General features: G+C 44.8%; 1 protein-coding gene across 4 annotated transcripts in view; it reads left to right on the top strand.

Annotated features, from left to right (window-relative positions):
• CIT (citron rho-interacting serine/threonine kinase) overlaps nucleotides 1–21,417 on the top strand; it is a 1,315,032-nt gene that overhangs the window by 578,066 nt on the left and 715,549 nt on the right. For all 4 annotated transcript variants that reach the window (XM_078667654.1, XM_078667653.1, XM_078667652.1 and 1 more), the window contains exons 20-21: nucleotides 3,012–3,128; nucleotides 12,458–12,567. In XM_078667654.1, coding sequence (XP_078523780.1) covers nucleotides 3,012–3,128; nucleotides 12,458–12,567 — 227 coding nt within the window. The remainder of the gene's footprint in view (nucleotides 1–3,011; nucleotides 3,129–12,457; nucleotides 12,568–21,417) is intronic.

Below are 21,417 nucleotides of genomic sequence, written 5' to 3'. Positions count from 1 at the left end.
GACCTAGCAGTGCTACCTACCAGTGTTATGGGTGCTTGTAAGAGACTCTCTCTTCAGAGAATCTCAATATAGGAAGGCACCTTTTGTTCTAGTTGGTTGTGGAAATGGGACAAATCATGTATGAACTTTAACCCCTTCGCTACAAGGCCTTTTCCACCCCTGTGCTAAGCCTTGTTTGGGCTATTTGGGGTAGATCGCGTTTAGGGCCCTGTAACTTTTTTACCACATAAGGTATTCACACCAAATTTACATCCTTTTTGTTCCAACATCATGGGGATTTTAAAGGTACCTAGGGTTTGTTGATTCCCCTGGAGTGGACCCCAGAAATTAGCCAAAATACAAAAAGTGATGCAGATGAAAGCTTCTGTTTTTTCCCCTGCAAATGGTATCAACAAAGGGTTTGTGGTGCTGAAATCACCATCTTCCCAGATTTCAGGGACTGACAACTTTTGTCAGAAAACCACATTTTTTACATAGTTTTGGCATTTTATTGGGGCATAGCCTATTTTTGCTATTTTTTGTGCTTTCAACCTCCTTCCAGTTATTGGTAGAATTGGGTATAAAAATAATAATTTACCCTGGAAAGCTATATATTTCAGAAAAGTAGACACAATTCTGAATTCAGCAAGAGATCGTTTGTGTAGATCCTTCAAGGTTTTTTAATAGAAACTGAACAGTTGAAAATAGGAATTTTTTTAAATGAGTTGAAATAAAACATCCATTTGTGCTAACGTTTTCACCTGTAACTTCTTCGAAGTATGACAGATTTTTAAAAAGCAATATATTTTTACATCCGCTAGACCCATCTGTTTGTGGCTATACATAGGACTTGTAGGTGTACTAAAAACCTGAGGGACCCAGAGCCAATAACTGAGCAGCGTCTTGCAGTGGTTTTTATTGTGTACCGGGTAAATAGCAATTAATTTGGTAAAATATAAACAGGGAAAAATCTGTATGAAATACACCTATGTATTTCTGAAATGGGAACAAAATGTAGAGTTTAGAAACAGTAACTATTTGCACAGCTCCGAAATTGTGGGTACCCACAATAGCATGAGAAATATAGGACATTTTTCAAACAAAGTGACTTCTTTTTTACACATTGTCTTACATTTGGAAGGCAAAAATGCATCGAAAGTCAATAGCTAACAACAGTTGCTCCACAATTCTGTGAATTCTGTGCTCCCCTAAGTCTCCCGATAAAAATGGTACCCCACTTGTGTAGGTAGGTCTAGTGCCCGCAACAGGTAACAGCCCAAAACACAAAGTGGACACACCACATTTTTACAGTGAAAACCGACCCTTTTTTTGCAAGCCATATCTCCCCGGGTGTCTACTTTTCAGAAATGTGTGGGTTTGGTAGGTTTCCATAGATGGCGGCTGAGCCTGGGCCAAAATTTCATGTGACCTCCTTTGTAAAACCAGGTTGTTTTGTGATATGTAATTTTGATCTCTCCTCCATACGTTTTGGGCCCTTGCCTATCACGGGTACTTGGGCCACCCACACGAATGAGGTACCATTTTTATCGGGAGACTTTGGAGAGTGCTGGGTGGGTGAAATTTTGTAAATCCACACAGATTCCAGAACTTTCCGTCACAGAAATGTTGAGAAAATGTGTTTTTTATTTTACAAAGGTTGAGGTTTGCAAGGGATTCTGGGTAACAGAACCTGGTTAGATCCACACAAGTCACCCCCTCCTGGATTCCTCTGGGTGTCTACTTTAAAAAAAATTATAGGTTTTGTGGGTTTCCCTAGGTGCCAACAGAGCTAGGGTTCGAAATCCACAGCTAGGCACTCTGCAAAAAAGGGTCAGTTTTCACAGTAAAAATGTGGTGTGTTCACGTTGCGTTTTGGGCCATTTCCTATCGCGGGCACTAGGCCTACCCACACAGGTGAGGTAACATTTTTATTGGAAGATTTTGGGGAATGCGGGGTGGGTGGAATTTTCTGGATCCACGCAGATTCTAGAACTTTCCATCATAGAAATGTGAAGCGCGTAGTGTGCTCTCTGCCACCCCCGAGGGGCAGATCAGGGCTGCTGCCCCCATCTGCCTCCTGGGGTGGGGGGGGAGTAGGGCGCAGAATTTCAGTGGCATTTTTTTGGTGGGGTGGGGGAAATCCCTGGTTTTTAGTGGGCTATCTGCCCCTCGGGGCAGAAAGACTGTAGTGCCCAAAGATATTTGGGGGAGCAAAGGCTCTTGCCCAAGGGGCCTTTCCCCTTCCCTGGAGTTTAGTGGGTGGATCCCTGCTTGGGGATCGCCCTCCTGGGGCAATCCCCAAGCAGCGATCCACTAGGGTGGGGTACCATTAGAGTCTCCCCTTTCCAATGATACCTCTCCCGTCTTCCTACGTGCTGGGGGTGGGGGGGGGACTGAGATAGCCCCCTGCGCATATAGAAAGTGAAACTAAAATGAGCCTAAAGACTCTTTTCAGTTTCGGTTTCTATGAAATGACGGCAGCACGATGTGCACGCTGATCGCCATTTCACAGAAACCAGGGGTAGAGCCTCGGGAACTGGGGAAGCTCTTCCCCAGTTCCCAAGGCTGTTTGGGAGAAAAGGAAATTCCTCTGGTGTTTGCACCAGAGGGATTTCCAGTGCCATGAGCGAGGTCTGCCGGAAGCCGTCCTGAGCACCGAAGGGGTTAATGAGGAAACCATCCCAGAGAGAACAAACCAAAAATACCTTGCTATATATTTTACTGCAAAAAGAATCTAAAATGGGTCATTCTTAGGCACTTCTATAGGTATTCCGGCTGCATATACATAGTTATATTGAAAGCTGCTAGGAAAGTTACATATAACAATTAAGAAACGTAATGCTAATTTGCTTCTCAGTATTCTTAGTAAGCAATACTTGATAATTCAATGAAATGCACTGTGAAATTATTTGTACCAAATGCAAATTAGTCCTCATTATAATAAGTCTTGCCATGCGTCCACTCAGTGTGGGCACATGACGCATACAGGGATAATAGCTGATTTACTTGTAATTGCTGGTTTACTTCTTCAGGTGCTGGAGACTCAGATGAAGAAGGATCTATCAGATAAAGAGTCTCTGGAGTCTCAGCGGATGAAACATGAGGAAGAAGCTTGGGAAAAAAGTCAAATGCTAACTGAGCAGAAAGCGGTATGTGTTTTACTATGTGCCATACAGGCTTCGCATAGCTTTCACAGATACTGTCTTGGAAATGTATTGGCTTTATGGATGTGTGAGATCATGTTGAAGTTAGAGGGCATTCGCATTGCAATTGGGAAATCGGTATTCCTAATGTATGAAGCTCTTGAGTTTCATTAAGGATTGCTAGTGGGTCACAAATAGACCTTCCTCATGGATATTAATGATATTAATGAGGTAGGTGGAAATTTACGACCCATTAGGAATCGCAGCCATCGCAGGGAGGGCGGATTGCTGAGGTCAGCATATCACCATGTCTGTGACTGTTTTTTAATAAAGAATGTTTCTTTAAGAGCAGCCTGTTTTTCTTAAAGGAAAGTGGAATGCATTTAAAAAGAAAAAAACAAAACGTTTAAGTTTCGTTTTTTAAGAGTAGGCAGTGCTCTGTGGGACCACTACCTGAAATGAAATGAAAAGAACATTTATAAAGCGCGGCAGCTACCCTCGGGCGTCCTAGCGCTACGGACAACGGGCCTATTGAGCAACCATTCGGACTATTCTGGTTTGTTAAAAAGCAGGGTTTTTAGCAGTTTGCGAAAAGTAAGTAGTTTAGGTTCTGATCTGAGTTGGATGAGAAGGGAGTTCCAGAGTCTGTCCGAGTTGAGAGAGAACGAGCGGCCTCCACATCTTGCTCTTTTAACCCTTGGTGTTATGACCCAATAGGCGGATTTGGATCTGAGCTGTCTGGTTGGGTGATAGGCTGTTACCAGGGACTGGTTGATTGCAGCGCCTTTCTTCCAGTAGGCTTGGTGGGCAATGCGATAGCCTTGAATTCGACCCTTTTCCTCACTGTGAGCCAGTGGAGGCCCTTTAGTCTGGGTATGACCGAGAGTCGGCGGGGGATTTGAAGGAGAGTTCTTGCTGCACAGGTTTGGATGATCTGCAGCTTATTTAAGGTTGCCTGTGGTGCGCCTAGGTAGAGGGCGTTTCCGAAGTCCAGACGAAATAAGATCAAACCCTGGACCATTATCTGTCTGGCCTGTAAAGGCAGCAGAGGGAGAATTTTTCGCAGGAGCCTTAGCACCCCAAAGCAGGTGGCTGACAGCTTAGTTGCATGGAAGTTAAAATTGAGGGACTTGTCAAGCCAGATGCCTAGGCTTTTGATCGTGTCCTTGTGTGATGGAGCAGGACCGAGGCATATGGGCCAAAAAGGGTCGATGGTGTTGTGGATGGGGTTGCCAAGGAGCATAAGCTCCGTCTTGTCCCCATTCATCTTTAAGATGCTCTTAAAAAAATGATTTACCTTCTCGAAGAGGAAGGGGTCCCTTGCGGACCCCTTACCCTTTACAAATTCATTACCACCAGTTTTAAACTGGTGGTAAAGTATTACTGTTTTGTGACCGGAATTCAGTCGCAAAACAGTAATATGTACTATACCAATTCGGTATTTGAAAGTACACCCTTAACATGCCCCTTCCAAATACCGAATCACATATGCAAAATTAGATTTGATAACAAGTTACTGAATTGCACTTTGTACATCAGGAAAACGCATTTTCCTGGTCAGAAACGGCCCAATGCTGCAAATCGGGCCATATGCGACCGGAAAAATGCTTTGTTCATCTAGCCCAAAGTTCTTTATTTCATATTAGGCCATTCGGCTACAGCAACAGAAGTGAGGTCCAGTCAGGGCTCCATCCTCCCTCAGTCTCTATGTCCTATCTTTCGCTGCAGACCACACTCTTGTTAAATCATTAACTTTCAGCGGTACAGACACCAGCTCAGGCATACAGTGAATGGGAAGCCACAAAATACTTCCCTTTTTGCTTAAGGGCAGGTTCACTAAGGACTCACTGGTTTAAATGTAAGTATCTGGCTTATGAAAAAGTAAGCCTGATTTGCAAACAAAACCCTAATGCATTGAAGGTGTGTTCTACATACAATACACAGTTCACGCACAGTTTAATTTATCGGTAGGCTTCATACAAGTGGTAATACGCTGATAGGAATGACCCACGACCGGCCAGCAACAGATAAGGATATATATCTGGCACACTTCTTCAAACACCCACTGTGTAAGCATTCTGATAGTTTCCGGTTAGGCATGTGGTTGGGTTGGGCATTGGATGAGTCCTGTTGTGGAGTGCCACTTTAAAATGTGCACCTTCTCTGTGTAGCATCTCCTATAGCCTTTCTTGTCTTTATAGACTTTATAGTCCGCTTTTGAAGGTCTCGGGGTGATTAAGCCAATCTAATTGGTTACCCTGAACTCAGGAACTAATTTGATTGGTCACAGGACAGGCTAATTATATCAGCTGAATCATCTGATTGCCTCCTGTGGAACCCATCAAAAATGGATGTGCATTGTGGTGAAACTGACTGGCCTCTGAGCCTCCAAAGCGATTAGCTTAAACCACATGTTTTGGAAAGTGCACCAGATATTCAGTTTTCACAGACTGCGCGTTGGAAAAGGACATGTTCCTAAATGTTTAAGCAGAGCAGAAAAGGTACATTAAGGAAACGTTCCACAGATTTACACAGAAGTACACAGAAAGCATAAAGCAAAAGAAGATCTTGCAAGAGAAGTTACCATTAAAAAGATCAAAGGTAGCTTCAGTGGCAGGTGGTAAACTGTCAAGGAAAAGGGAAACGAGAGTACTTCGAGACAGAAGTGTCTACGATGAGAAAGGCTCATAAGTCGCCGAGAAAGATTTATCACTGCCGAGAGTAAGACGGTCACCCTCGACAGCATTGTCAAATTTAAAGGCAAAAGTGTTGGAGTGAGGGAACCAGGTTAGGTTGACCATCCATGAAGAAGTTGTTGCCAAAGGGTTATAGTCACCACCACCACCACGTCTTTCAACCCCTGTTCAACTGTTTCCCTGGCAGACCGACCCTTCCGAGGCTACTCCAGAGGGCTGGTGCATAAACACCGCCAGACCCTGCCATCACCAAAGCGGTCACTTCACTTCTTTTGGGGGACAGGGATCAAGCAGACATTGTGTAGGTCAACGCAACAGCTTTTCCCCAGACCTTCACCCCTTCAGTATCAGCCTCCAAACCACCTTAGTTTTCCCTTGGGGGCTTACAGCTACCCCGTGTGAGACAGGATAAGACATTTTCTTCTATGATGGCAGACTATAGCATCCAACAGCTAGGTCCTCCAGATTGTCCAGAAGGACTATGCACTGCCATTCCTTTCTATCCCACCTCAACTTCCTCCCACTTCAGAGCGGCTTTCAGAGGAGCTTCCATCCATCTTGTGGCAATAGATGCAGGCTCTATTCGCTAAAGGGGCCATTGAGAGGGTGCTAAACTTGAAAGCAGGGATGGTTCTTTAAGACAGAGACCTGCACCCTATTTTGGACCTTAACCCTCTGAATTCATTCCTGCACAAGGACAAATTCAAAATGTTCACACGTGTTCAAGTTCTGTCTGTTCTGCATTTGGGTGACTGGGCAGTTGCCATCGACCTGTAGGTGGCATGCTTTAATGTGCCCGTTCTGTGGTCCACAGATGTTACCTGTGGTCAGCATCGGCCTGGAGCATTGTCAGTTTGCTGTTCTCCCCTTCAACGTTACCAACAGCCCTCCATTGTCCACGAAAATCATGGCTGTGGTCACTATCCATCTTTGAAACCAATTTTCTCTTACCTCAACAACAAGTTATGGAAAGGGGGCTCACCGCAGTCAGTCGCAGACCACCGCCAGATGACTATGAACGTTCTTGTATCGTTGGGGTTCATGGTCAACAAGCTGAATTCACTTATAGTACCCATCCTCTGTGTGGTGCAATTCAGTGCCTTACCTCCGTCACAAAGTGCAGGACATTGGAACTACGATTTCAATGTTTCAACCTCATTCCCAATTTCGATTAAAGCAGCTCTGAGGCTAGTTGGCCTGCTTATCCACTTCCAACACGTGTGTTTCTATGTCTTAGCGCAACCACAAATAGCACTACGATATTTTTAAAACATTTATATTAACAAAGAGTCAGTTCGTCAGCAGACACACATTAATAAACACCAAATCATAAACATATATATAAAACAACTTCTCAGTTTATTACAAATCACAGAATAAAAAATATTTTTAAAAAACATTTCATCACATTAAAACATTAATGATTAACAGAAAACAAAGTTGACGCTGCGTTTCAGTGATTGAAAGGATGTACACCTTTCTTCAGGACAGTTTTCTTTTATTTTCACAAAGTTATGATTACTCCTCCTTGAGGGTTAGGATGGTTGAATCCCACAACAGGAGAAGGACCACGTTGGACGCACGGAGGCCGCTATACTTTTAAAAGATCCCCTTTTAATTCTGAAGCACTAATCACAAGGCGGTGCCCTAACCCAGGCGATATCCAGTCGCAACTGTAAGATGACCTAAAAACAGGCTCCTTTCAGGTTTTATTAAGATCATCACATATATTTTTATAAGATGGTGTCTCCAACGAAGGCCCTTGTACCTTGAGTACCTCTCCCATTGGCACAATCCTGGGAGATTTTAAATTGTTACCTCCACACTGAGCCACACTACTCAGTGGAGTAGTGTGGCTCACTGGTTAGAGGCAGCAGGCCTGAGAGCAGAAGTCAGCCCGGGACCAGGGTTCAATTCCCGACGCGGCAGGGTCGTGGACCTTGGTCAGCGGACTCGATAATTCTCGCTTCGGTGCTTACTCTAATCAGGGGTTCCACTCGGCAACTCTGGGCATTAGCTTGCCTAATCTCCACAACGGCCCCACCAATTCCAGGGATGCCTGGCTCCATCTTGGGGACTCCCAGCAAGGGACTATCCCACAGGGAAAGCCAGGACGGGTTCCCCAGAGTTATACAGCGCCGGGACCCCCCGTTGCTGGGGCAGCTGTGCGCTTTACAAGTATACTTTACAAGTATACTACATGTCTACCTCCATCCTAACCCTCAAGGAGGAGTAATCATAACTTTGTGAAAATAAAAGAAAACTGTCCTGAAGGTGTACATTCTTTCAATCACCGAAACGCAGCATCGACTTTGTGTTCTGTTAATCATTAATGTTTTAATGTGATGAAATGTTTTAATATTTTAAATTCTGTGATTTGTAATAAACTGAGAAGTTGTTTTATATATATGTTTATGATTTGGTATTTATTAATGTGTGTCTGCTGACGAACTGACTCTTTGTTAATATAAATGTTTAAAAAATATTGTAGTGCTATTTGTGGTTGCGCTAAGACATAGACACACACGTGTTGGAAATTTGGGACTTTTTGTGTACTAGTACATTATATTTACCCTGTCCCTATTTGTAATAATAGGGTACTCCCCCCCCCCCCCCTTTTTTTAACCTGCTTATCCACTTCACTAGGTGGCATAGGCAGGCTCTGCAGTGGGTTGTAGAGTCTGTGGGCACAGCATCATAGAAACATCTCAAACGTCATCCAGGTTTCAAAGAAAACTGCACAAGATAGATAGTGGTGGCTGCTAGACCACAACCTGACCAGGGGCAGACCACTATCCCTTCCCCAGTCAGAGTTGGTGGTGGTGACAACTGTCTCTCTTCTCTGCTGTTGAGGCCATCTGGGAGCGGTGGAGAGCAAAGGACTCTGGTCTCCTGAGGAAGCCTGACTTTACATAAATTTATTGGAGCTGCGGGCCATTTGCCTGGTATTTATGGCCTTCCTGCTGTCCTTCAAGAGAAGAATGGTACAGGTTCTCATTGAAAGCACCACTGCCACATGGTATTGCAACAACACCTGGTGGGAACTTTAAATGCAGGGCTGACAAGCTCCGCAGTCAACACTTAGTGGATCACAGATTGCGGTTGCATTGTGAGATGGTGCAGAGCATATTCAGACAGTGGTGAGAGCTCTGTCTACATCTTTTCACGAACGTGTCGTGTCAAAACTGATGCATGTTGGATGTTGCCAAGAACTTTATTTCTAGGAGACACATTCAGGATAGTATGAAGTGTGGGACTCCTGCACTCCTTTCCGCCCTGGCTGCCATGAGTTTTGAAGATCAGGAATGGCCTGGCCATAGTCATTCTGATGGTTCCAGATTGGGCAAGGATAGAGTGATACCCGGAAATTCTGGGCATGGGCATCTGTCCTCCGATCTGCTGTCGCAGCAGCAGAGCAGGGTCCTTTATCCAAGCCCACACAATCTGTACCTCCATGCATGGAGATTAAGAGGCTGCACTTGACTATGTTCATTCTTCCTCCCAAAGATGTGGATTTCATCCTTGCTGCCAGGCGTCCCTCTACAAAGTCTGTCTACGCCAAACACATTTACATGTTTATGGCCTAGTGTGACACCTGCAACATGGACCCTTTACAAGACAAACTGTCTGATGTCTTGTTTGTTTTATCTTTTGCCCAGCAAGGATTCGCAGTGGGCACCGTTAAAGGTTATTTTTCTGGGCTTACTTATGTTTCCGGATCAGCCATCCCTAATCAAATCACCTGTTGTGATGAGGCTTGTAAAAGTTTGACTCATATCTTTCCTCCCAGTGTCTTTGTGATGCCACAGTTGTATCTCAATTGTTTTTTCACTTTCCTTATGCGTACTCCTTCCGAACCAATGCACAGCTATTTACTAGGTCTCCTGACTATAAAGACCTGTATGGTTGGCTGCGATGGCTTCAGCTCAACGCTGAGTGAATTCTAAGCTCTCTTTGCTGCAATCTTACTCCACCTTTTTCCAATATAAAATGGGGTTGAGGACCAGGGTGGCACTTTTGCTAAAGATCATGACTGCTTTTCAGGTTGGATAATCCAACGTTCTCCCAGTGCTCTCTCCTCAGCCCTTGAAAGAGGAGGAGAGCTCCATTGACTGGACCTCAAGAGGACCTTGATCTTTCACATTGGTTTTACTAAAGCCCATCGGGTGGAAGATCAGCTGTTTGTGTGGCCTTCTGGGACACAGAAATGTAAGGCAGTGCAGAAAAGGACTCTATCAAGGTGGATAGTCCTCTGCATTAGGCTGTACTATGTACTGGTCAAGAAGTAGCCTCCAGAAGCCCTGAGGATCCATTCCACGAGGGCCATGGCTGCTACCACTAAGTTGGTTTTCAGAGTGCCTGTTCTTGATATCTATCAGGCTGTGACATGGGCATTAGTGTACACATTCACAAAGCACTATTGTCTTAACAGCCAGAACCGACTGAAGAGTTACCTTCAGTAATGCACTTTCTCATGGATACTTCACCCACAGATTTCTCACTGCCCTCCTGTCTCACCATTCCTCGGAATGGTCTCAATTACCATCTCAAAAGGTTCCAAATGAGATCGCACACTGGTAACTCTGATTACTGTGGTGCTCTGCATCTGAGGAACCGGACTGAGTCAAGAAAAAAGACATTGGTGCACAATACCTTGGATAAACTGCTGTTCTATTTACAAATGCTAGTTTAATGTAGTAATTGATCTTCTTTGAGCAAGGTAGAGATGAAGCGCTGTGTATTTAGCAAAACTTTGTGTAGCCCTTCATATTCTTGAGGCTGTAGATAGTTAGTGAACTGTAAACTTATGAGAGACTCTGGGGGGGCTTGGTTTGCTCCTGACGTTGGGTAACTGTATATTGATTAGAGCCCTGTATCTCTTGGTTTTGGATAAATAGGTGTTCTGTGCACTGATGAGGCCTCTTTAGCATTCATGCTCAAGGGTTTGGATATGCAGGTGTACCATATATTGATGAGCGTTCTCTCAAGTGCTTGGAGGCTGTAGATAGGCACATGGGCATAGTGATGAATCGCTTGGAGCATGTGGTTACCTCAAAGCTTTGGATAAACAGGTGTGCTGTATATAGTTTTGCAACATCCGTCACTCTGGCTGTGCTCAAAGCTGCATATAGGTACATGCGTTCTCTGCAGGTGTGAGTTTTTTGGAAACGTTTTATCTTTGAGGCAGTGGCTAGAATGATTTACTAAAGTAACATAAGAATCGTCTGTAGCTCTTGCTCTACTCGTGACTATGGATAGATAAATCTATTGTATGATTACCTATGTATGTTTGGGGTATGCAAGCCTAGCCAAAGGCACATTCTGTGTATCACTTGATTTACTTAAAGCTGTGGCTAGATAGGTGTCCGGTCTACCCATGAAATTTGACTGTAGAACTTGCACTTCTCAAGGTTACTGATAGATGTGCTAAGTAGTTGTGCATTTTTTGTTGCACTTGTTTTTTTTCAGGCTGTAACTAGTCTTGTATGCTAATGTGAACATCCAAAACTACTCAAGGTGATATAGACGGAGGTGTAGTGTACAAGTGTTTTTGTCTCTTAGCATTCATCAGGATATGGATCTATAGGTGACCTGTGTTTTAATACACATTGTAACATTTGCTGTGTTCTTCGGTAGGTAGCTGATTTGTATGCTGATGTACGTCATCAACAGCACTTGGTTTATTCAAGCTGTGGGATAGATGTGTGTCTTGTTTACTAATGTTAGTTGTCTTTATCTCTTGATCCGCTCTAGCTGCATAGTTGGATGCCATGGGCACCCTGGTGAGTTTTTGTATCACTTTGTAATTTTAAGGCCATAAGACCAGCCTGCTTCATTCTCACTTGATAGTCAGTTGGTTTGTTTGAGGAATGGATAGCTAGGTATACTGTAAATTGCTAGAGTTAGACTTTTTCGAATGTCTGATTTACTTTATGATGACATGAATCTTCGGTATCACTTGAGTCAGGGTAATCGCAGGGGTTCTGTTGAACCTTGAAGTTGTCTGCAGGATCTGCTCTATCCGTTTTCTCATTAAAGGTTGCTTTGATGTTAAAGAAGTTTGAATGGCTTCTTATGTGAGCTCCATTCATGCTGACTACATTCTACTAGAGAATATGCCTGGTACTGCGATAGAAGGTTGTTGTAAAATCTCGATCTGCTGTCTTCAATTGTAAACTTATTTTACTTTTAGATGCAAGAGTTAACTCATGGTCTGTTTGAAAGTCTGAGCAAACATTTGCACTTCTTTGCACTGTGATACCCACTGCATTTTGGTCTGCTTCAGGTTCCAGGTACAACTGCACTGTCCTCTTGATGTAGGGTTTCCTGGTCTTTTTTAAACTCCCTTCAGATATGCAGTGGGCTCCGGTGTGAGAACTGGGTACAGTGAGCTTGCTTCTCAAAGTGGACGATGCCGCATTACAAATGGTAACATTGGCAGCCCGAGTCTTAAGTAAGAATTTCTTCAGCTTAGTACCCCAGTGATGCGAGCATTCCTCTTGCTTGCTGCACATTGTACATGATCAGTTCATGAAGGGTGGGTGCCTAATTCCACCTTTGTATATTTTGTGTTTGTGGCATGATTTTACATTGAATATGAAGATACCTTTCTGGCTATAATCATGTTTTTTTTTCCAGATGATAAATGCCTTGGAATCAAAGATCAAGTCATTGGAACAACGGCTTGCAGAGCTATCTGAAGCTAATAAGCTTGCAGCAAACAGCAGTCTCTTTACTCAGAGAAACATGTAAGTCTTGTGCCATTGCCTTTTCAGTCAAACTATGGCCTTTCAACACATCCTCCTCTTACTGCATTGCACACTCACATATGGATTCATGCATTTGAAGCTCACTCCTGTGCGCTCCAACTTACACTTAGTCTGATATACCTCCATAGGAAAGTTGTTGTCCAGAGATTTTAATTAGTGTTTTTGTATTATTAGAAAAGTAATTTAGCTTGGGTAGACATTGTTAATCTGGGCTGAATTTTTCTGTAATCACTTTTGTCAATACCTTTTACCCTTGTTCCTGCTAAACCACAGATAACACCTTCAAGATCCCCTGGTTTCTGATCATTTGTGGGAGGTGGACGAGGGGTAGCCATCGATCTTCTAAGTGGATGGGCATTGCGTTTGGTTGTCGTCGCTTTCTCAGAGACTCTGATTCTTGTTGTGATTCTCTGGTTTCTGCTTTTTTATGGCGATTTTTTTTTTCTCCAGGCTTTTTTCCATTTTATACGATTTGTAGCACTTGTTTTTACAATGATGAAATATTACACCCTTTTCACCCATCAGTTTCAATGTTTTGTGAATTTCGTCTTGCCGTATTTCTGCAGCAACTCAAACTTTCTTCTGTCCCGCTGCAATTGATGTTAGCTTTTCTTTGATTAGTTTGGCATATGACACATTTTTTTGTTGGAGTCCTCAGATTTTGTAGTTAGAAACACTGTCAGGAGGTAAAGATCCTCTGCTACCACCTGCTTCGCTCATGTTTATGAATTTGAATCAACGGAAAACCTGAAACAAAACCATATTAAATAAATTACCAATATGATGGTTATAACACATCATTATAGAGCCGCCATCATTATAGAGCCGCCATTTTGAAAAATGGCTAAAGGGTTTCTCTGAGAAGTTATTTTCTGTCTCTATAAGACTACTTGACCCCCACAACCTATGTTTTGACACAAGAATGAAGTATATAGGTCTCTTGATTCCTGAAATGTTACATCATCACTGCACACATCTGCTATTTTTAAAAGGGTCATCCAGAAAAATTCGTCCCGGATCATTAATGTCTGCCCAAGCTAAATAATTTCTCTAATGAACCAAAAACACAAATCGGACATGAAAGTCTGTGGACAACACTTTTTTGCAAAGGTATATCTGGGGGCCAGGATTAACCCCATCTCTGCTTGGGTAGTCCTACAATTAGCTCTGAAAGCCTTTGTTTAGAAATTATACCTTTCAAGGTTTGAAACATGTGCAGGTGGTCTCTTTAGGTTTGGGAAATTCTGCCCATTTACATTCTTTCTACACCATATTTGCTACAGTCAGATTTTAGTAGCTAATACTTGAAAACTGGCTAGTGTTGATGGGTAAGCTCTCTTTTTAGGCTCTGTAATACAGCAGTACAGGAAATTTAGAGACTACTCAAGGAGTTTGGCATATTAACTGTGGCCTCCCTCACAACCAGTTCAGCAGCCAGCCTAGAGTTTGCAGCTCCAGAGTTCATGGTGGTGGCAGAGACCAGGGGCCACCACCAAAGGCAACAACTTATCACTCCCTCCCCACACCCCGCAACCATGTTAAGCTGCTTTGATTTTCTCGTGCAGCACTGTGCACTGCCTGTAGGGGGCCGGATTCGCTTTTCCTGCCAGGTTAGAAATCCATCACTGCGGATCAGTGGCTTTTGCAAATTGTTCAGAAGGGTCTGCCTTGCCATTCATTTCTTCCCACCCCTTTTTCCAGTATCCCACCCGCTACTTAAGTCTCGGCAGATCATGCCTTCGGCAGGAAGTCAAATCACTCTTGGCCAAAAGGCCATTAAGACGGTACCAGACTCTGTAATGGGGCAAGAGGTGCTGCTTTCACTACTTCCTGGTGCCCAAAAGGATCAAGCTGATTTTGTATCTTTGCCTCCATGAAAGCCCGCCTATGGAAAAGCATTCAAAATGTTCACTCTAGCCCATGTTCTCATTGCCCTGAATTCAGGAGATTGAATGGTCTCCTTTGACTTGCATCACAAGTACTTTCAGGTGCCTGGCCTGCATTCCCAAAAATGATAGTTTCGGTTTATGGCGGGGTAGGAGCGTTTTCAGTTTGCTGTTCTTCCCTTCAGCTTTGCGGCTGTTCATTTTAATGAAGCAGATTTCGGAGATTGCGTCCCACCTAGCAGGCCTGGGAAAAATGTATTCCCGTACCTCGACCACTGACTGCTGAAGGTGGGATTGCCGCAGTAAGTTGTGTTCCGCCTCAGATTCCAGATTGAATCTGGAGAATTCTTTCAGCAATTCTGACACATGCTGATAGGTGGTGCCATTTGGCTTTGCAGTGGCTCTTTTCTGCCCCTGAAGTTGTATATGTGCCTCCCCCAGGAAGCTCACATCTCCTACTAACTTTGTCAGTTTTCCTATGACTTTATAACAAAATGCACTCAGAGTGATAGGGATGATGTCTCTACCGAAAACTATATTATTCAAGCTATGACTGCAGGAAGTAGATATCGATCACAGCCTCACATCACACATGCCTTTGTTGCTGGGGCTCCGTTCACGACACCAAGTTGTGCATTAAAAGCATCCTCGTGCAACCAAAGGCAATCAAGGAGTATTGAGGTTATGTCTACTTCACCAGAACTAATAGCCGCTGTCTAAAAATAGATCCTGTTTTAAGTAGCAGGGCCATTAGTGTTCACATTCAAGGAGGAAGTGCCTTGTGAAGAACCTTTCCCCCTCAGTCATCCAGTAGGTCAAACACTGTTCATACCAGTAGAGACAGCTTTTCTCTTTTGATGCAAACCTTTACTTGCCCTCACAGGCTCATGCTCAGCCAGTAGGAGGCAGAGTACAGCAATTCCTCCTCAGATGAGAACCATCAGGTCGGGCAGATGGGTCTTACAAAGCATTCAAATGAGCTGCGTCATACCTTTCATTTTGTCCCTGCCCAGTATCTCGCCCCTTCAGATCAGAGCAGCTGTCCGCTTACTATTCTGCAATCGTGCTGCACAAAGTTGACCCTCTACCTGCAAAGGATGCTACTGAGTTGGAGAGAAGAGGAGAGGAGAAAAATGAATGCCTGAGATGGAGGCCTCTAGTTTATACTAGACCTATGTCCCTCAAAAGCTTTTCTAAAGAAAGATGAATTTAGGATGTTCACCGTAACCCAGATTCTTTCTGCTTTGGACTCAGGAGAATGGATGGCTTACTTGGATTTGCATGATGAGCATCATCATATACAAGTCCTGAAGTCGCATTGGCATTATCTGTGGTTCACGGGGGAATCTGCACGCTTGCCCTGCTCCTCTTTGGCCTTACCACTGTCCCCCGGGTCTTCACAAACACGACTGTGGTGGAGTGGTTGCTGTCCTTCATCAAATGTCGAAGATGCACGTGTTCCCCTACCTCATTGAATGAGTGCTGATGGTGGCCGAGACGTAGTCAGCCATAGACCTCTTTGAGCACATTCCAAAACTACTGATATTTTTGGGATTTCCCATCAAATAGCTGAAGTCCTCTATGTGTCCCAAGCATAGTATTCTTTACATTGGGGTTTTCCTGGAGACTGTGGCTTTCAAAGCCTTTCTTCCCTCGCAGCGAGCTCAGGACATTCAGAATATGATCCCTTTATTTCGGGTTCAATCCAGGACATTGGTAGGTACAGCTGTAAGGCTTCTTGAACTTTTAGCCTTGTGCACACCGAACCAAGCACCAAATGGCATGTGCAGGCACTGTAGTGAAAGATAAGGTTTCAGTGATCCCAGCATTCAGTGATCCCAGCAGCAGGGTTGCCTCTCTAACTCCTTTCAGAAGAAGGTTCTGAATTTTTTGTTGTGGCAGGCAAATGCCAAACTGACCTTTCCTTTCCCACCCAGATTTCACGTTTGTGACAGATGCATTACTGCTGGGATACAGGGGGTGGGGGTTATCTGCGAGAGGTAGAGATCAGAAGCCGCTGATCTCTGGCAGAGAGAAACTCCACGTCAACCTTTTGAAGCTTTGTGTGATTCTTTTGGTTTTGAAAGCATTCCTGCCATTCATCAAAGGGAGGTTGGAGCAGGTCACCAGACAACTCAACTGCCATGTGATACTGCAACAAGCAGTGCGTAGGAGGGCCCGAGGTCAAGTGCAGGGAGGCTCTACACCAATAGAAGTGTCTGGACCAGCAGAACAGCTTTCTGGTACACAATTATCTAGCAGGCTGTCTGAATGTCAGAGCAGACAAGCTGAGCAAATTTTGGTTGGTGGATCTCAAATGGCATCTCCAACCAGTGTACTTTACCCCAGTTAGATCTGTTAGTGACTGGAGAGAACACAGTCTGTTAATTCCACTGTGTGCAGGAAAGTCTCTAGGAGAACCATTTTTACTGTGATGGCATACTGGTCTCCAGTATGCTTTTCTGCCACTGGCTGGGACAGGACAGTTTTAGACCCAAAGCCCCAACCAGGAGCATTCGCCCTCTGATCCCACTGCCACTCTGTGAGGACCTCCTGTCTTAGCAACTGGGGAGGGTTTTGCACCAGTCTCTCCTCAACCTACACCCCCATACATGGAGATTGAGCTGCAACATTTAATGTGTTTCATCTGATGGCCCTACTAGTCAGTGTTTTCTTTGCAGCCTTTCAACAGTCTATTTAAGCTGGGAGAATATGTTTGCCTGGTTTTGGGCTCACCACGTTAATCCTCTGCAGGCCAAAATTTCAGATGTATTGTCTGTTTTATCATTGGCCTAGCAGGGCCTTCCAGTGGACCTTATCAACTATATTTGCCTGTTTTGATGAATTTGATCAAAAATCCGACTCACGTTTTCCTTGAAGCCATTAGTCATGGCACATTGGTCTTGGGCTTGGTGTTGACATTTATTTATGTGCATGCTTTTGGAGGCATTGCATAGCTGATCACTCTAACGGCTGACGTTCAAAACAGTCCTCCTAATTAAATTTTCCTGTGTGTGCCGTGTGAGCATACTGCAGGCGCTCTCGGTGCAACCACTTTACACCACCTTATTTCTGGACATGTTAGTCTTGAGTAACTAGGTGTCCTTTTTGCCCAAAACTGTAACGGATAAAGTATCCACCAGAAAGAGCGTTACTGAAGGTAAGTACCTTTTTATTTGGGATACAATAGAGTGGAGATGGTGTCACTATAATCATAATAGTTTAGCTCAGACAATTGTAAGTCTTCTATCTAATCAAAAACACTGTCCTCTGATAAACCCTTACTGCTCGATCACACTACCACAAATAGAGAGTAAGGTTCTATCTAACTTTACCTCTGCCTACCTTTGGGGTTCCACTGGACTCTATGCACACTATACCTCACTTTGGTAAAGTATATACAGAGCCAGCTTCCCACATGTATACTACATGATAGTTTCATCATATATAGCTACATTTTAGAAATATAGATGTGCATTAAGTTGTTACCCACCATCAATGAAAGATCCAATACCGGAGAAGAAAAGTAGTTACTTTTCCTGTAACTGCAGTTCTCCAGTATTGGTATCTTTCATAGATTCACATGCAACCCACTGTCCTCCCCTGAGAGGTTCCCCTTATAGCTCGAGATGATGTTATTCCAATGTGTGCTTGAACATTTGATGTATTTATCCTCTGTTGGGAGTATTCTACAGTGTACTGTCACCTAAAAGGTTTAAGTTTGTCTGTTCCTTTTTTTTAATAAAGGACATAGATAAGCTATTAAAGTGACTTCATTGCTATTATGGCCTATGGTAATGATGCATACTGCTTTATTGTGATACCGTAGGCCTCTCACTTCGATGACTGGGAATGATTCAATTAGCAATACTGGAGAACTGCAGTTACAGTGGAGTGGTGTGGCTCACTGGTTAGAGGCGGCAGACCTGTAAGCAGAGAACGGCCCAGGACCAGGGTTCGATTCCCGACGCGGCAGGGTCTTGGACCAGGGTCAACGGACTCGATAATTCTCGCCTCAGTGCCTACTCTAACCAGGAAACACACTCGGCAACTCTGGGCATTAAGCTTGTCTCATCTCTACAACAGCCCCCCACAGACGTCGGGGATGCCTGGTTTCACCCTGGAGATACCCAGAAAGGGACCATCTCACAGGGAAAACCAGGACGGGTTCCCCAGCCGTCTACAGTGCCAGGACACTCGGTTAGAGTAACAGTGCGCTTTACAAGAATCCCACATTTACATTTACAGAAAAGTTACTCATTTTCATAGTTAAACTGAGTAAGAGGTATACACGTATGGAATTGGAGAGATCAGAGATCTGAAAAATGAAATCCAGAGATTCATAGAAAACAGTTAGACCTCTGAGAAACAAATTAACCCCTTCCACGCTCATGACGAGCTGGGCTCGTCATGAGGTAGCCTCCTCGCACGCTCATGACGAGCCCAGCTCGTCATGAAACATGGGAATAAGTAAATCTCAGCACAGGAGGGGAATATGCTGAGCATCGATGTGGTTAATATACAATACCAAATCAATCACAATTTAAAATGACTAAATGAGGACTGTCAAACGGAAATAGGTGCAATAAATATAATTATCTGGTTTGACTTCTTTCCCTTGATGTTAGATCTCTTGGTGTTTATGTACTACCCTGCTGTTTTATATCATGATTTGGCCTGACCAATCATTTAAGTATAAGTTCTTATCCTAAAACAAGTATTTACTTATTTGTTTTCCGAGTAAAGGCCTGCCACAAGTCAATTTCCAGCCTTGAATATTTTATAGATTCACTTGATTGAACATTATCCCATTGCAACCTGATGGCGGTGGGCGGTTTTATAAGATGTTAATCGATGAAAGGTACCAATGCTGGAGAACTATCGTTACAGGCAAGTAACTTTCTTCTTTCCTGGCTCTTAACGGCTGGTACTAATGAGGATGTGTGAGAAGTTGGCCTGATGTGCAGTGCTCACTATTTTAGTGATCACTATATATCAGTCCAAACAACCCTTATTGATGATTGGTTGTAAGTCAACCTTATAGACCAGCTATCCTAGTAGCATGGATACGAGCAGTCTAAGGCTAAGACTCTAGAGGGCGTGTTAAGCCAGCTGTTTTACCATCACATTACCCCTTGAACACCCAGTGAAAGGACACCACACAAGTTGTTATGAAAATAAACAGTGTATTTATTTATAACAAGACTACCCTGGCTCTTTATGAGACAGGGAGCTAAGCACACAACAAAACTCTTACGAAAATACTTAAGTTAGCACGTTATACACAAATGCCCGAGGGGCACGAAAAACCATATACTCTAAAAGTGGAATGCGAATTACTAGCAGGTAAGTAACAGTTCTAATAGGCTTTGGAATCGCTAGGACTGGACTAGGGAATCGTTAGATTACTACTAGGAGGCCCAGGGGACTCGGGTGCAGAGTGTGCACTCTCACGCGGGATGCGGGACAAAGTCTATGGAGGCTAGTAAAGGCAAAGTTAGTGTTCACGGGCGAACCCGACCTGGTAGGAAGAAAACGACAGTGGATCCTGACCCTAGGATAGTGAGGCTATGCTGGGACACCGAAGTGCCGAAGTTACCTAGCCCAGGGGCTGCAGCTGCATAGGTCTGAAAAGACGTCGGGGATCTCGTTGCCGGACCAGGAGCCTGGAAGAAGGAAGTTGCTGGCAGGCGACCAGTGAAGGAAAGTTCGATGGATCCAAGCCTGGATCAAGGAAGAAGGAAACCTGAAAGCAGAGGGGACCAAGTTCTTGAATCACTAGCCAGTGATTAAGTGGGCACCAGGATGGCACCGGGCGAAGTCACCGCAGTCAGGTGAGTGGGCGCTGCTGGGCTCTGCAGTCTCTCGGACCAGGAGGCGTTGTCGGCGACCAGGATGGAGGTGCGAGCTGTCCCACGAAGGTTCTTGCTGTCGACGTCGCTGGACCCAGGATTGGGCAACAAGTCTTGGCAAATGCAAGGCCCACGCGGTGGACCTAAAATGGCGTCCGATGGAGGGAAGCAAGGGCCAGTCTGGAGCAACCAGACCAGCAGCAGAAATGTCGTCGGGCGTCGTCAGGAAGGCCACAAGCCAGCGGGCTAGTAGCCAAACAACGCGGTGAGCAGCCAAAAGCAGAAGGGCCCCACGCAGATCGTGGAGATGCTGGGGGGCTGCACTTCGGTGCTGGAGCTGCTCAGGGTCGGGGCTTCTCGGACCCCAAAGCACTCACCAGGAATTCACTCGGCGGGCTTGCTGGAAAGAAGTCGTGCAGTCTTGCAGATGGCCGGTCCCTTGAGGTCTCGTCGCACCCACGGTTCTCAGCTGGGCTGTAGAGGTGGGTAGAGGTCAGAGGTGCCAGGGAAGCCGGTTCTCGTCGAGCTGGGCAGTCGGATTCCGGAGGAAGGACTTGCAGCAGACCGCAGTGTTCTTTAGATGGTGCCTGCGGATGCAGGGTGACTACTCCTTAGTCACAAGGGAGAAATCTTAGGAAGAAGTCTTGAGTTCCTTTCGTGGAAAGTAGTTTCAGGATTCAAAGATGATCTGATTTGGAAGGGGGCCAGTTCCTACCTTTATCCTGTAAAAAGGGGCTGGCACGCGACTAAGTCCTGCCCTAGGGGTGGGACTGGGAGGGGGGTGGTTACACCCACTTCCTTGGCGGGCTTTTCCCCAGCACAGGGTCTGGAGTGACCCTGGAACTGGTTCCAGCCAGCCTATGCACAGTGAGCACCGGGGTGCCACGTGCAGTCACCTTCCTCTAAAGCCCTGCCTACCTACAATACACAAAACCCTGTCTGGGACGGTGCTGGCACCGCCCCTGGCAGGAAACCCTTTGTCCTTATCTCCTGCTCTGGGAGGACTCCCAGCAGCAGGAGGGCAGACTTGTGTCTCGGTGGCAGCATCCATTTTGTGGAGCTGAGGCTCTTTGACTTTAACCGGGGTTAGG

Source organism: Lissotriton helveticus, chromosome 11 (genome assembly GCF_964261635.1).
Source record: "Lissotriton helveticus chromosome 11, aLisHel1.1, whole genome shotgun sequence".
In the NCBI taxonomy this organism is placed as follows: Eukaryota; Metazoa; Chordata; class Amphibia; order Caudata; family Salamandridae; genus Lissotriton; species Lissotriton helveticus.
The sequence above is the reverse complement of the archived record's forward strand: the minus strand, read 5'-3'. Positions and strand labels throughout refer to the sequence as shown.